Below are 16,276 nucleotides of genomic sequence, written 5' to 3'. Positions count from 1 at the left end.
AGCTTTTCCCGTGACGTATTCGAAAAATGTCACGGAGGAAAACAGAGGTTTTTAAAGGCGAGCCAGATGGACGGCTTAGTTTTTACGTTAATGACCAAAAGAAACATGCTTGGCGGTGCTTTTGGCGAAGATTGTCGCCGCTTATTATGTTGGGATGCGGGAAAACCTTTTGGGAGAACCCGGTGTGGACGAACAGACGCTTTGATGAATGGAGAAAAATGCTGGGATGATTATGGGTGGATGTAAAATGACAGAATGGTGGATTGATGAGTAACTGAATTGAATTTATAACTCTTGGGGAAATAAATGTACCGATGAGTGAGGTTGAATCAATGACGGATAATAACTATTTAATGGGTTGACCAATCTCATATTCTACAATATTCATTCTTTGGACAACAATATGATATTTGCCGATATCACAGTCTATCGTGATTTGCGTCAATGTGAGCACAATTGAGACAATCGATTGATTACGTGTCGTAATCGGCAGTATAAAAGAAATCCTTCCCGTTTTTGACATTTTCAATGCATTTGAAAGTACTTAAACACGTCGACATGAATCATTTGTCTTTTTACGCATTCAAAACACGCTGACTTGAGTCTGAGAAGTGTTTACATCAACTCAGCACGACGGGAATAAAGACAAGCGGGCATAAATCAAACATGACCTTCTTCACCCAGCGTGAAAAAGTTTGTGCTGTGTCGGCATCTTTCCTGCCTCACTGGAGGAGGAGAAAGGAAGATTACATCAACAAAAAGAGATATTCAAATACTTAAATACTATATGTATTATCATATATATTATAATCTTACATATATATGTTCATTAACATGAATAGATGTTTAGTAATGTGCTGAATCTCATTAAATGCTAAATTTATAGCTCTTTGCGTCATATTACGTATATTTTAGACCTCCCATCGTCGGTATTTGTGCGCCACTCAAAAGGGGCGTGTCCTAACTCCAGGTCTTTGTATCGCACGGTCCAAAATCGCTAAAATTGTTTGTGAAAATGTTTGATAAAGCAACACGCAAGTCAAAAGAAGAGTTTAGATTTTTTTACTTTTCAGAGATCCAGTAAAAAATGAGCTGGAGTGTTACAAGAGGAATTCATTTTGCTCATGAAAGTTGAATTTTTCGGGTGTTTTCTTTTGGTAGGCTCACGCCCACGCGATTGCAGCGATTTGTACACCAGCGGCCAACGAGAAGATGGCATCTACTCGGTGTTTCCCATCCATCACCCGACTGGCTTTCAGGTCTACTGCGACATGACTACAGATGGAGGCGGCTGGACGGTGAGTTAGTCGAAAAGCTAAATATTGGCTCGAGTTTTTATCTGTGTTACTTTCCCTCTGATGCATAATTGGCTATGTAAAAAAATAAAAAATAATGAAGTGGATAAAACAAAAAAAGCTGGAGGAAGACCAGCATAAAGTTGGAATGTCATAAAATGTTTTTTGCTGTTGCCGTTAGGTAAACAAAACTAACTTAAGACAACTCTAAAGCTTTTATTCCATGTCCCAATTTTAAATATTCATTTTCTCCTCATTACCGCGTTGGAAAAACTAGCTTGGCGTAGAAATCTGTCACGTGTCACTTTGCGGTTTTCATGCTCTTCTTGTAACTTGGCCATCTTTGAAATATATAATGCATACATTGTGTTATTTATAATGCCTGGTTTTAGTGAGCTATATTTAACGTATATTTTTTAAACACAATTTTATAACACACGACTTTGAAATAACGTTTAAAATGCTGGACATTTTTTGTAATGAAGCAATTTTTAACTTTGGGTACTACTTTGGGGAGGTTTAATGTTTTCTTTGTAAAAGTACTTTTTGACAGTTGTTTTTTTGCAGTATTTCTGCAAATCTTAAACGTCCATCATTTTTCCAATGTGAGTTACAGATATTTATTCAAGCATAATTTTAGTGCAAGTACCAGATTTTCTAGCAAATGCAATTCACACATTAAAATGGTCATTAAAAAATCTGGGGCATCGTCGTCCGCTGCTTTGGAGGCGAACAAACATTGACACGGCGGCGCTTTTTCAAGATATATTCGGAAACGCGCTTTTAATGTATTTGGCCATCGCCGACACAAACGCACACGCAGTCACTTTGACACACGCGGAAAAAAGGCGCACTCCTCCGGGACATTTATTTCTGTTACGAAGTAAAGATGTCCTCAAGGGAGGGGATGCCAGGACTTTCTAATGTAATGTTGACTCGGAGCGACATCTTTAAGTGTTTTCTTTTGCATTTTGGAAATCTGCCCAAAACGCAAATCAAAACTGCGTGTAATTTTTTCTTTTTTTCTTTCCTCGCCCTGAACTTTATAGAAATAATTGGTTTCTTTCATGTGTGCCAGCTAGTGCGTGAAAATGGACCGTGTGCTTAAAGGGAATAAAGGCAAACACCACGTTTATATTTTAATAAACCTAATATGCGCTTTTTTCATCCTGCCATTTGAAAGATATTTGAAGAGCTCTTTGGAAGGAAGCCTTTATTTTTTATTATTTTTTTGCGTTATATTTGTCTGATAATTTCTAGCCCCAAATTAACACAATTTAAATAAAACAGACTTTTTGATCTATACTGGGTAGTTTAATTCTATTTGTACTTTTACCATATGTCATAAGCTTTGATGTCATTTGAACAGGTTTACGTAAAAAATATCCTATTTCAAGCTATTTTTGGGTCAAAATTGAAAAAGAAATATTTAACTTAAGCCCTTAACTCTGATTGGTTATTAAAATGAAGTAAAACGTTCACTTTCCATATAGGAAAACTATGGAATTCGGAGTAGCACATATGGAAGATTAATATTTTTACTCATTTATTCTTAATTTGATCAAATATACAGATTAATGGACGAGACACCTTTTCTTGATGGCCGCCATTGACAAAGATTGACAAACTGTCACCGTTCGTGCAACTGAGACGTGACCATTCATGGCCTGCCCTCTATTGACCAATTGTTGGGTCTATAAATAGGGCAACATCTGCAAAGCAAATTTCCGCCATGGTCCTCCTTAAAAACGATGACTCACGACATTTAATTTTTTTTTCTCCCCCTCCCTCGAAGCTGCCCGCCTGCACCTCAAATTTGCCAGGCGGGCAAGGTCGTGGCTTCCCAATCATCAAATAAAGCGATCCTGTCAGAGTGACAGCTTGCTGAGCGCAGCGCGACGGGACGTGGCGGTGTAGCCGTCACTCACTTCCCGCCTCTTTGTATCCAGGCAAAAAGAAAAAGGAAAAAATCAAACCACTCTGCGGCACCTTTTCCCCCCGTAACGTTCTTTTAATAGGATTTGGTTTTCCGATCGCGGCTGCTGATCCCGCTCGGTGTGTTGAGCTGATTGCCATCGCACCTTATCCTCATTAGTAGATCAACGGCGTTGCCAAAGCGGGCAGGAAGCCAAGGAGGGCTTGAGTCGCTAGCTTTGCGGTCTGACGGTCTGTCTGTCTCTTTCTCTCGGCTCAACTTAAATAAGGAATGAGCCATATGCCGCATTCGCATTAGCATACCGCCGTGACATGTCGGCGACTCTAGGGATGAACAGGTTTGCCGGGGGAGAAGCAAAAGAATGCGGCGACTCGACGGGACGAAAGAAAAAGACATAAAAGCGCAATAATGGTGACGAGAGAACTGGAAACTGTTAAAAACCAAAAAGTGTTCATCAAAGACCAGTGTCTGGTAGTTAAGTGGGCTCTCATTGATAAAAAGATGAAGGCTTCGAATCTATCTCCCATGAGGGCAAGACACTTTGCTTGCTTGGGTGAAAGTCTTGCAAGAATGAGTGGTCGATGGTGGTCAGAAGGATGGCCTACGGCGCATACTGGCTGCCTCAGGCTAGAGACGAATGTGGATAATGGAATGTAAAGGGTCTTTGAGTTTCTTGAAAATTGCTATATATATCAATGGCATTATTATTCATTTAAAAATTGGAGTTTTTGTGACATTCCAATTCCTTGCTCTTGTCATCCAATCCATTATAACGGTACTCGGTCGTTTGGTCGCCGGTCTTTTGGTCGCCGGTCTTTTGGTTGTCGGTCTTCTGGTCGCCCGGAAGGTTATTGATAATTACCATTTAAATTGTTGCTCCAATTCCCTAAATACAAACAGTGAATTATTATTTTGTCATACTTAATGCCCTATTAATTATTAGGCTAAAGAAAAGCTCCGAATTTCCCGTACTTTTATTGTGTTTTGTTGGAGAACTTGTTAAGACCCTGACTGACGTCCCTTCCTAAGGGGACAACTCATGTACATACAAACTCTTATACACTCACACATCCGCTCAGTGAAACTGCTCAGGGCCATTGTTGGCTTTTATTGATGCGTAGACTGTGTTGTTTTACCTTGTTTTGTCGCCGGTCTTTTGGTCGCCGGTCTTTTGGTTGCCGGTCTTTTGGTTGCCGGTCTTTTGGTTGCCGGTCTTTTGGTTGCCGGTCTTTTGGTTGCCGGTCTTTTGGTCGCCCGTTGTTTGGGTCCGGGCGACCAAAAGACCGGCAAACAAAAGACGGCGACCAAAAGACCGGCGACCAAACGACCGCACACGCATTATAACCGAGAGATTGGTTGTCAAATCCAAGCTTTTCTCAAATTTAACCATTGATTAAAATCCAAATGAGGCTTTATTTAATCACAATGTCAATATAAAAAGCTTTATTAATTCACCCTTCGTTGTCTTTTGCCAATTGGCAAAATGTGACGAGCGCCATGTAGAGAAAACATCTTTCTTCAAAACCTACACCATCTTTTTCTCCATTTTCCATCCAGTAAAAAAAAAAAAAAAGTAAAAACATTCCAAATCCAGTCTACAGTCATCCAAACACTAAAAGATGTATTTGCTAAAGTAATCCTGCAGGCCAACAACATCTTTCCACTGGCTTTTAAATTTGGACTAATGTCTCCTATTGTGACTTTGCGTTAAAAGGTATACGGTGTAAAAATAAGTATGGCGTGCATTATTGAACGGAGTCGCGTCACCAAATGCCGAAGGAGCTTTTATCAGAAGTCACCAACAAATATACCATTCAGACAAATGTAAAAGTTGGGTCTGGATTCTGTTAGATTCTGCACAAGGAGCGTAGAGTGCCTCCCTTTTTGACGTTTTGCGCAACGACTGATTGGCCTCAATATTTTATGTGTTGGTTTATTCCCCCGGATGGAACAGAAATGGAGAAATAAAAAGCATTGCACCTGTCCTATTCATGAATGTTTTGTAAGCTTGCAAACCTTGAAAACCGATTTGGCCATTTTTCATTTTTATTTCCTTTTCTGCGTGTATTTTTGTTTCCTATAACTTAAAGCATTTTCCAAATAAAGCTAGCGTATACGCGCTTGTGCCAAAATAGATATACCCATTGCCTAAATGAAGTTTATCATCGTAAATTCTTAAATTAATAAAATTCCGTCACCATCGTCAATATTTTATCCTCCTCCTGACTCTACTGAAAATTTGAAATCAATGATGCGTAACAACAACTTGAGATCCAACAAGGAGGAGGATAAATAAGCACACAACACAAACGTATGGGTGGAAATAAAACGGATGATTCATGAAAATGAATAAATAATGAGATGGCAAACACCATTACAACGCTGGTAAAGAATTAGCCACTAACAAGGACAAGACACAAGCAATTATTTGTAACATTTTAGAAAAGGGCACAAGTCCAAAAGGGAATTTTGGCATCAATTTACAACAGTATATCACGGTAAATTGTTACCATGACATGAAATGACCCATATCACGATAGATTTTTTTATTTTTCCAATCCTATTAAACAAAAATCATTTCAATTCTGTTACTGACCAAAAAAGCAGAACTGACAGTTGACCCTTTTATCTAAGAAAGTAGGACGACTATATTACTGTTTTCATTCATGCTGAAATCAAATTCCTGAAATATCAAAATGACTCTTATGTTCTACGGTCAGCGCAGAAAGTTTTTAGCGGTCACGACAAGCGGCGGATGAAAAAAGCCATTTGAAAATGACTGTGGAGACCATTGATGCCTTGACTCATTGATGTATTTGAGCTGCTAATCCCACCTGCCCACCTTGTACTTCTGCCAAAGTAAGAGTACTTCACTCACTCAATTGAGCCAAGAGAGTAAGTCAAGAAAAGCTCAAGGAAAAGCAAGGTTGAGCCATTTTAGACTCCCTTGCCCAACAAATCAGCTGCACCTCAACAATCACACGATACCATTCGTATCATGATTCACAGATCACGATTCAATTCGGTCCCCATTAATCCCAATGCTACACTTTTTTAAACCAATTACACATTCCAGGGCATCACGACTTACTGCTGCCGACTAGTGAATAGGAGTGGAAATTTAGCCACCAATTGTTTATTCCCACCAAAACCACACGTGTACAGATCAATTTTGAACCCATGCGAGAATCGTGCGATGTAATATTGGGATATAATCGTCACGTAACACCACAAATAATAATATTATTTTCCGTTTTGACTTTATTGCTTCACAAGGGTGGCTTGAAAATGCTCTGTTTTGAATTGAAGTCTTTTATTGTCATTATAAAAGTATAATGAGATTTAAAGCGTTCACCATGTAGCGCACAAATAACAACAAACAGACTAATACATAATTTGTAAATAAGAAACTAATAAATAAGTAGTCCCAGTGAGATCAGCAGAGCGAAGCTTGTTCCGTCTGAAGTCCAGGATGAGTTCCTTGATTTTAGAGACATTTGCTGAGTCTATGGACTCAACAACAAACAAATACATAGATAATCAATATATAGTAATGATAAATAAGTAATCAATAAATAGTCATAGATAAATAAGTAGTCAACATAATAAATAAGTAGTATAAGTAGTAGTGATAAGTCTTGATTAGGTCCTAGGTGCAGAACTCAAGTTGTGCATGGTGACAGTTCTTGGGAAGAAATTGTCCTTGAGTCTGTTTGTCTTGGCTGTTATGGTTCTGTAGTGCCTTCCAGAGGCCAGCAGGTTGAAGTAGCGGAAGCCGGGATGCGTATTGTCTTTTATGACGATTTAGTTGGACTCATAAGTAATCAATAAATAGTCCTAGATAAATAAGTGGTCAACATAATAAATAAGTAGTATAAGTAGTAGTAATAAGTCTTGATTCGGTCCTAGGTGCAGAACTCGAATTGAGTATGGTGACAGTTCTTGGGAAGAAATTGTCCTGGAGTCTGTTTGTCTTGGCTGTTATGGTTCTGTAGCGCCTTCCAGAGGCCAGCAGGTTGAAGTGGCGGAAGCCGGGATGCGTATTGTCTTTTATGACAATTTAGTTGGACTGGATTACGAATGAGCACACCTTGTGTGTCCATCTTGAGCTAACCAGCTCCGTGCCCATATGGCAAATGAAGGTTTCTTCTTCAATGCGACGCTTAAGCCAGGAATAATCTTATCAGCTCAAACACACGCAAAAGCAAGAAAATGCTGCGGGATGATTGCATTTCTCCGTCTGCTGCCGCCTGTTGCCGCCGTGTTTGTAGCACATCTGTCTCTCTAATAGGATTATAAAACATTCGCCGGCATATGTTTGCTTGCAAAAGCGTACTCCTGCAATACTGCCTTTCATCATCAAATTTGTCCGATGATCACATTCTTCATCGAGCTGTTAGCAAGCGCTGGCATTTTTGCCATCAAAGAACAGGAGTTTTCTTTGCGTTTGTTCTACGCAAACGGCGCGAAAAACCTAGATCGCCGTCGTTCGGGCGCCGTTTCGCCCCTTCGTTAATACTATGCCGCTGGCACGCCGCCTACTTTCCAGCCGCTCTGGTTCCAGATTGTAAATCTCCCGCAAACGGTCTTCCCTCCTCAAAGAGCTTATGTAGATTCTGGCCCCGCGTTCCGGTCGGGCTGACGGCGTGTCCCATCTGCGCACGCCGCGGACTCCCCACCACTGACAGAAATCCCGCTGAAGTGCTTAAGGCGGCTTGTTAAATAGCCTTCATCTACTGCCGCGATTACAGCGAGGTTAATGCGACGCATGCAAATCCAACCAACCACGAGACCAAGGCATAGCTTTGGGTGCAATGTTGCTACGGGATTGACTGAGCTTGGAGTTGTTTTGTTTAGGGGGGGACATATATTACTTTACGGATTTTTGTTCACACACAACCTCAGTTTTTGATCCCTATTTCACACTTTTGTTAACCAAAACAGGAGTACATACTCTACTGTCACGAAACTACAGTATCATAGCTGTCAACCTCGGCTAATTGCTCCCCTTATTAATTCCTGTTATTAAGCGAAAAATGTACATACAAATGCAACGTTGCACATATTTACTCGCATAGGGCGCACGTAAAAGTAAAAAAAAAAATCCAAGTGGATGGGGTGCCCAATCATTATGCACAAAATTCAAGATTCTGTAGATGTAGCTTGACTGTCTGGGTACATTGCTTGCTGACACGCTATATTTATAAAGTGAAAAGGCGGATGTATGATGGGGGAATGCGCATGTGCATATCATGCTTAAAGCACAATATTAGCAATCGACGATGACGTTTTCATCTGCTAACAGTAACCGAGACGATCCTTATTAGAGCCGAAATGGCTAAAACAAGATCGATTTTACAAAAATACGTACTTAAAAAAATCCCGTACAAGTTTTTATACGGCGTACACATTTTCAAATGATCTAAAAACTACGGGGTTAAACGTATAAGTTGACTAGTACGCAGTATTTGTTTTAAAAGATTTCAGTGGGTATAATCTACTCATTGATGAGGACCTAACCTATGAATGGCAACAAGGCATTTAGTTGTTAACACATTTTAAAGCCTTACAGGGCACTCAATAAATTTAAGGTCATTCAACTCTCCCGGTCAAAAGGATTTAATGTTAGGCATCGTCAATGGTGTGTAATGAGTCAAATATTATAACGAAAAATTGGCGGTTGAGGATACGTAACAATATAGGAGCGTTACATCATTTCAGATCGGCACACTTTTGAGTCAAAGATGTTGAGATGGCAAACATCAGCTTGTCACATCAATTGTCAGGAAGAGAAATGGCAACACGTTGGATGTTTGACAAGTTCAGGCTTCTTTTGTGTATATGAACCAAGTGTGTCTGGCTGCCAGTGATGACAAATTCTTGGGTCCCATGCTACTGACACTCAACTCTAACCATAAGTGAGTCTTTTTATAAGAGTCTATCCACGAATACGAATCATAATATATATATTTTTCAGTTTTGTTTCAAATTCTTCGACAAGATTCTTTCTACTGGGATGCACTTGCTCTCCAAACCGTGTCTTTTAACAGCTGCCAATGTGGGAACTGCTTGAAAAATACCTGGCAACGCAAGAGTAACTCTTTTGGAACAATAGCCTGTTTTATTTTCTGTTCCAAACTATTAGAAATAGCAAAAATCAGCATTGTTACCCAGGGCATCAATTACTAGATTTTATAAATTAACATTGTTACCCTCGGCATCAATTACTAGATTTTATAAATCATCACAATTTCCTGTGCTTTTTAAGAACCTCTATAATTTCGAAGCATAGACCAGCCATGAATTATGCCATCAGGGACTAACAACAACAGAAAAGGCCAACATATTGACTCAGCCATTAAAAGCCATACCAATTGAGAGTCCCCCAATTAACAGTCAGTGCCTTTCGCTTGGAGATAAAACAATTCTTTAAAGCCAAACTTCCTCGCTGGCATCCCTCACACTGTCAATGCGGCGTAAAACCGAGGATGGACGGGCCTTTGCCGCAGGATAAACCTTTCCAACACTTTGGGATTAACACGCGCACAGACTTGGTTTTTCAGTCGACATTTTCATATTTGAACCAGACTTGAGCGCTGGGAGAGTGTGGAGGAGGAAAAAAAAGGCCGGCTTTATAGAATTAACTCCAACGGAGGGGATCGAGCATAATAATGGGGGCACGCTGTCTGCAACGGCTAATGCACAAGACGTCAAGATGTTCAACCAAGCGTGTCAACGAGGCCCGTTCAGCTCAAGCGTGAGCTCATGTAGTAAATCCATTTTTTTTTTTTGCATTTGGGAAGTTAAGAATGTTAAACTTAACCTTCTCTATTAAAGGGTCACGTCAGGAAAATGTTGCTACATTTTCCGCTCATACGGAAAAGAATGCCGAGACTAAATTGAGGGCAAACCAAGATTTACAATTTCAATGTTTTAGCCAATTTTAATACCTTTCAAAAATTGCATTTTAATATTTGCTACTCACAAATTCACTAGTGCAAAATTTTGTAGGTAATCTTTGCCCTGCGTTTGATATTTTTATTGCCATTTTAGGGATGCTAGTGCCAAGAAACTATGTTGTAGTGAGTTGAAAACTTCATTATAATGCCTTTAGGCAATAACCGTTTTTTTCTCACACTGGTTTGTCTTTAAATTAATTTCATGAGAGACCCAAGAACAAACATACAGTATAGTAGTAACAATAAAAAGGGGAAATGGGTAAATAGGTGTGTTTTAACGAAACATATGAACAGTTATTCCAATAACAAAGACTGAAAAACACAACCGACTTGTTTAACCAATCTCTCCATCTTAACTTAAACAGCATCAGTGCTGACAAATATAAAAATTCAAACAAGCTCCACGTCAATATGTAACAGGCTCAACCACACTATGAAAAAAAACTATAAGTATAGTACAAATTGAGAAAAATTAAAGCGATGGGGAACCTTACTAGGATAGCCCAGCTCTTTTAGCATAACATCTTCTTTATTCTAATCGAAGCGGATAGTGCGAATGAAAGAACAAGTTGTTACTTTAGCTATTAAAATATAGAACGTCTTAGCTCTGAGCCTCAATTTTAGCTACCTTTCTCTTTTATTCTTGCACCTATTTTCCAAATTTCTGGCGGATTGCCACCGGCTCCAAAGTGTCTATATTGACAGTTTTCTTTCTGATGTCTGAATAGGTCGCTAAGCAGACAAGGCGAGAGGTAATTCTGCAGTGAAAATGGGTTGTTTAGGCTTTGTGGAGCATGTAGAACAGCATGTATAAAGAATTTAATACCTAAGCGCTGCACACAGAGAAGGAGATTGAACTGCAAAATGGAGACGGGCGCAATACGAAAAGAGCTTGCGACTGGCCCAGATTCATCCTTGATTGCTATTTTTTTCATAACTCTATGGGAGGTGAAAATATTGATCTTTCATTCAAACGAGCAGTGCACAGAAATAAGAAATCAAAATCTATGTAAACAGAACTGAGGGTTTGCTTATTTAGATGCAGTTTGCACGTCTAAATAGTATTTACAGTATCGGCAACAGGCTTTACTTCTTGCCAACCTAGTAAGACGTATTTCACCTCGACACTGACACAACTTTGATCACCTGTTGCCCTCTGGCTAAACGGTGAGGATGTGAGGATTTTGGGAGCTAGTGCAACGGCAGGGGGTTATGTTTTGATGTCTTGTGCAAACATTGGCGCTCGGTGACATACCGCCTTTTATGCTTTAAACGGTGTCAACATGAGACATTTTTAGCTGTGAGACTCAGGGTACCGCGAATATTGCAGACGAGAGAAAAAATTAGAATGTGCTGAGCCTGTCTTGAGTTGAAAATTACAGAAAATATGTTTACAGCGTAGCAACCCTTGACTTCGTAACTGGCATTGATAGCAGCCTGAAGAGACTTTCAATGTATTAAAACTATGACGGACATTTCAGTATCTATTAATACATTTTCAGTATACCGCACTTCTCGATTAGGAAGTACAAAAACTGTAGTAAAAACTAGCAAACCAGGAATTACTTCATTTTACTTCTCTAGTGAATACTGCAGCTTTGCGTGAGAAATTTCTATTTTTTTTTGGTCTTCCAATGATGCATAACAAACTATTATAAATGTCTTTTGACTGGCTGGTGACTAGTCTAGGGTGTTGCCCAGGGTGGGACCCAAACTAGGTTAAGCGGTTTAGAAATTGAATGAATAAAACTATTCTAAAAAAAAAAATACAGATCTGTGTGTAAATCCTTGTGATCTCTACAGAAGATGAGGAACAAAACACTTGAATCCGCCTAGTTTTTCATGGTTGCCTGGGAAGGAGAGCAATAATTGTCCTGTCGCCAAGATGGGGAAATTGTGACCTCCAAGGTCGCCTTGTAATTAGACTGGAGAAAAGAACTTGCTGGTCACGTAAGGACGGCGGATATTGAAGGCGAGGGAAGCTGGTCGAAGGCACTTTAACCTGCAGCTGCCCCCGAAAGCTCGGCAGTTGACTTAGACGTCCGTAGAACTGCTCGAGGTGACCTCTGAAAACTTTCAAGCTATTTTCGAAGGGTTGCTCTTGACATTGACATGGAATTTCCATTCAGCTCAACCATGCATTTGATATTATTTCTTCCGCTTTGTGAGTGTAAAATGATTTTCCGTGTCCATTCTCATATCATTTTTTTTTTTGCATACCAGAAATGGTAAACTTCTCGTAACTTTGCAGTCTACATTTTTCCTCGGCGCTCTTAAACCTCACAAGTAAACGCCACAGAAGACCCCAATCAGAGCGATTGTTGACAAAAAGTAGGTCAATGCCCACTAAGAGCCCCATCAAGACAATAGAAAAAAACGGGGTCAGCAACAGGAAGGAGAAAAGCTATGAAATAAAACCAAATAACCGGGTGAAACTGGCTATCCTTTGATGCGGTGCATTGTTCACTGTTGCTCCATCACTCACGCTGTCAACTGAATTCAATTTAGAGGACGACTCAATCTGTCAACACAAAAACAGGATATTTGCGCCGTCTGGAGTGAAAACAACTTTGCTAAAGAAAACATGTCACGGTAGAAAAGGAATTGTGCATGCGAACACTCAATGTAGCGTGATCGGTCATTTGGTTGAGCAGAAAAGAATACAGTGCAATAATTTGGTAAAGCTGGCTTCATCTGGCCAGATGTTGTTGAGTCATATCCGCCGTTGTACCGTGTTAGAAGGATTACATATAAAAATCGGATATTTTGTTGCATTGATGTCAAATAATCTTAAGTAAACAAAGAATGTTTGAATACGTGTCATAGCTTTCATCCGTGTCACAGCCTTCAATCTGTGTCACAGCCTTCATCGGTGTCACAGCCCTGCTGCATCTTTGTCATAGAGAATTTGTATGTCCTTTGTCATAGAGAATTTGTGTCACGCAATCTTGCCCTAATTAAACAGTTGATGCAGAAGGAGAGTCGTCAAACATTGGAGAACGGAAACAGTCGAAGATTGACCGGAGTCTTACGCAGAGTAACTCTGTCTGTTCTCCCTCCGTGCTCTCCTTCTGCAGAAGCGTCAAAATCTCACTCATCTGTCTTGGCGTGCTTACTTGTGTTCAACCTTGTCAATATTCATCGTGGACCGGACAATTGATATGAAATATATTTTGATAAAAGTCAGGGTTCTAAGATAGTTTGAATGATTTTCGACCTGCACACATTTGCCTCCAGTCGAAATATCATTTTTAATGGATAGATTGTGTATGTATTCTACTTGTCTCTTCTGGAAAAGCCCAATAAAACTAAACCAGCTGTATTTTGAAGCCCTGCTCTCCTCAAGCGTGGAGAATAATTTTCACAGGGTACACTCTGAACTTCACTCCAATTCGATCGTGATTTAATTGATGTCCTTTTGGCTACGTAGTTCTTCATATGCTGGCTTCTTTTCCCGTGCGATGAGCTCCAGCCAACAGCAGAGGGCTTTGAAGGAGTCATCACAGGGATGGGTTAAAATGCTGGATGGATCTCCATCTCATTTGCTCACCCCCTCGTCTCGCTTTGTCTTGTCCTGTGTAGGTAATCCAGCGCAGGGAGGACGGCTCGGTGAGCTTCTTCCGGGCTTGGGAGTCCTACCGCGAGGGATTTGGGAAAATCACTGGTGAACACTGGCTCGGTAAGTGCCACAACACTACACTTGGTAATGTTGGAGCTCACCATAGCTAAGCATATTAGCCTTAGTCTCCCGTTGGATAAAATGCATCTCGTGCTGAGATGGTGTTCATTCATAGCCAATTTTACACTGGAATAGTCATGCCCCAAAATTAAAGTGGTTATAAAACGATCTTAGTGTACAGTAGTTGATAGGCAATACAGTCCATAGTCTCGTATTGGATAAAAATTTGTCCTGCTGAGGTAGGGGAACGTAGATAAGGCACACGATCAAGGTAAGTGGAAATTCTCAAAATGTACTGAAGGGGATAACATAAAATGTAGCCCGTAGTTTCTTGTTGAATCAAATTTGTCATGCTGAGAAAATGGTAGGTGTTTTTTTTACAATTTGATTTTTAAGCGTAACAACGATTCTCAAAATTGAGGCGTACGCGAAGATATCACACTGTGCTTTTATAGATAAAATTCCCACTTGGGTCCTTAGTTTCGTATTGGATAAAGTTTGTCTCTTCTCGGATGCAATCTTTCTGTCCAATGCTGAGAAATGCACAAAGAATGATTATCTTCCTTTCGCTCCATTGTTTTTCAGTAAATATTCTTTCTTATTGGAATTTGCCCTCGGTGTCCTTTTCAGAGAAGCCGATTCCCTAAAACCTATCAGAACGGAGGCTTCAAAAAAATCTAGTAAGCTCTCCTCCTCTGCAGTCAGTCCAGTTCAAGCTGTGACTTTCCCCCAGGTTCTTCGGATGTCTTTCAGACAAGGTCGCAACACAAAGAAGGGGAGAAAAAAACAACAATAACAACTTACTTACTTTCCCAAACTTCACATACTTTGTACCAACTCCGATTTTTTTTTTTTTTTCAAAGACACAGCTGTCCCCATTTCGCCAAAAAATATAATCGTTTGCTGGGATGTTGTTTCCTGAGGAAATTCAGCTTCAGCCTCAGGATTTTAATGAGCTTTCACTGTTGTAACTGTGTTATTTGTGTGCGTCTTTGAAACCTCTCATCTTAGCCGCACATCACTTTGGAAGCGCAAATGCAAGCCGAAGAAGAAGAAGTTTGGTCTCGGTGACGCAAACACACGCAGTCTCAAATCACATGCACGCTCAAGGTTCCCGGACGTGAAAGACGTCCTCTCTCATCGGCGCTCGAGATAAAAAGCACTCTCTCGAACACTTTAGGAGTGCAATGCGCCCCCGGGGAGCTTGCCCTCGCAAGGCAGAGCGGACCTAATGTTTGGAATGGAGCGTGTGAGCCCGGAGAGATTTTGGGCAAATAGCCTCCAACTAAAATAACAACTGAGGCAAGAGCATGACTCATTCTTATGGCGAGAGAACCAATTACAATAACCGATGGACAATTTAGAGAGATAACTATTCTTCAGATTTAGAAACTGCTCTGCAATTGTAGGGCGGCTTCTTCGGGTCCAGAATCAACAGTGGGTCAGTCTTTCCAGGATGACAGGGTCCAAATTCTGGACAGGGAGCATTGTAGAGCTATGTCCAACTAAAGAAGCTGTCTCCAAGATCAAGGAGATTCTTTTAGGCATTGTTTGTCAATTTCAATTATTGGACTTTGAACAAAATGCACAGGAGGCAAGACCCGATTTATTGCAAAGCTTGGCATCTTTTATAGGCTGAACACAGTACAGTGAAAACATGAAGGACATCTGCTCCCTTTGGTCATCGTTTTGGCCAAAACACATTGTCTGATAGCTTTCTGGATGTTATCTAGAATAACGGGTGCCACAATATTCCCTCTTTTTGTATTTTTTTTTATTTTTTTTAAACTGCAAACAATAGTACGGATCATACAGTTCACTTCTTTGGACTTGTGGTGCAAGTTGGTCATCTGTCTGCCCAAAGGTCGCCCCATTCTAAGAGAAGTGTGGCCACATTTGGCTCTCCAGCCACAAGGCAAGTAACCCACTCAGTGGTGCGTGAAACATATGGGCTAACCGGAGACATGATTAGGACTCCTCGCTTAAAAAGCTGAACTAAAAAAAGCCTTTTGGATCTTGAAGTAGCCTGTTGCCGTGATTCAACCTTTATGGATCTGGATCTTGTTAGACTTTGCCCCCTATACGGCACTTCTCTTAACACCCCTCGTCAACCTTTCCCAGTAAGCAAGAAATCCAAAAGGTTGCCTTCTGGGTTCAAATCTTCTCAGATATTTATTTTTTTGCCTGCTAGTCTCTTGTTATTTCTGTGGATTTGCGGCTGCTAAACGCTGGCACTTGCAATTGAAAACAACAGACACGACGGGAAGCCGCCTATATCCCGGCAAAAGCACGGAGGGTTACCCAGCTTTCCCGCTATGAGTACACAGAAGGCAAAGGAGCCAGCGGCCAAGTTCCACTTGTAGCCTTTTGTGGCTCACCCAGGGTGCACTTTTGTCTCGTCATCGAT

General features: G+C 40.5%; 1 protein-coding gene across 4 annotated transcripts in view; it reads left to right on the top strand.

The window, feature by feature from the left end:
* fibcd1b (fibrinogen C domain containing 1b) overlaps positions 1–16,276 on the top strand; it is a 78,149-nt gene that overhangs the window by 42,595 nt on the left and 19,278 nt on the right. For all 4 annotated transcript variants that reach the window (XM_077623227.1, XM_077623226.1, XM_077623225.1 and 1 more), the window contains 2 exons: positions 1,162–1,298; positions 13,773–13,869. In XM_077623227.1, the coding sequence (XP_077479353.1) occupies positions 1,162–1,298; positions 13,773–13,869 (234 nt within the window). The remainder of the gene's footprint in view (positions 1–1,161; positions 1,299–13,772; positions 13,870–16,276) is intronic.

This window comes from Stigmatopora argus, chromosome 16, assembly GCF_051989625.1.
Source record: "Stigmatopora argus isolate UIUO_Sarg chromosome 16, RoL_Sarg_1.0, whole genome shotgun sequence".
Lineage (NCBI taxonomy): Eukaryota > Metazoa > Chordata > Actinopteri > Syngnathiformes > Syngnathidae > Stigmatopora > Stigmatopora argus.
Note: the sequence above shows the minus strand (reverse complement) of the source record. Positions and strands in the feature narration are given on the sequence as shown.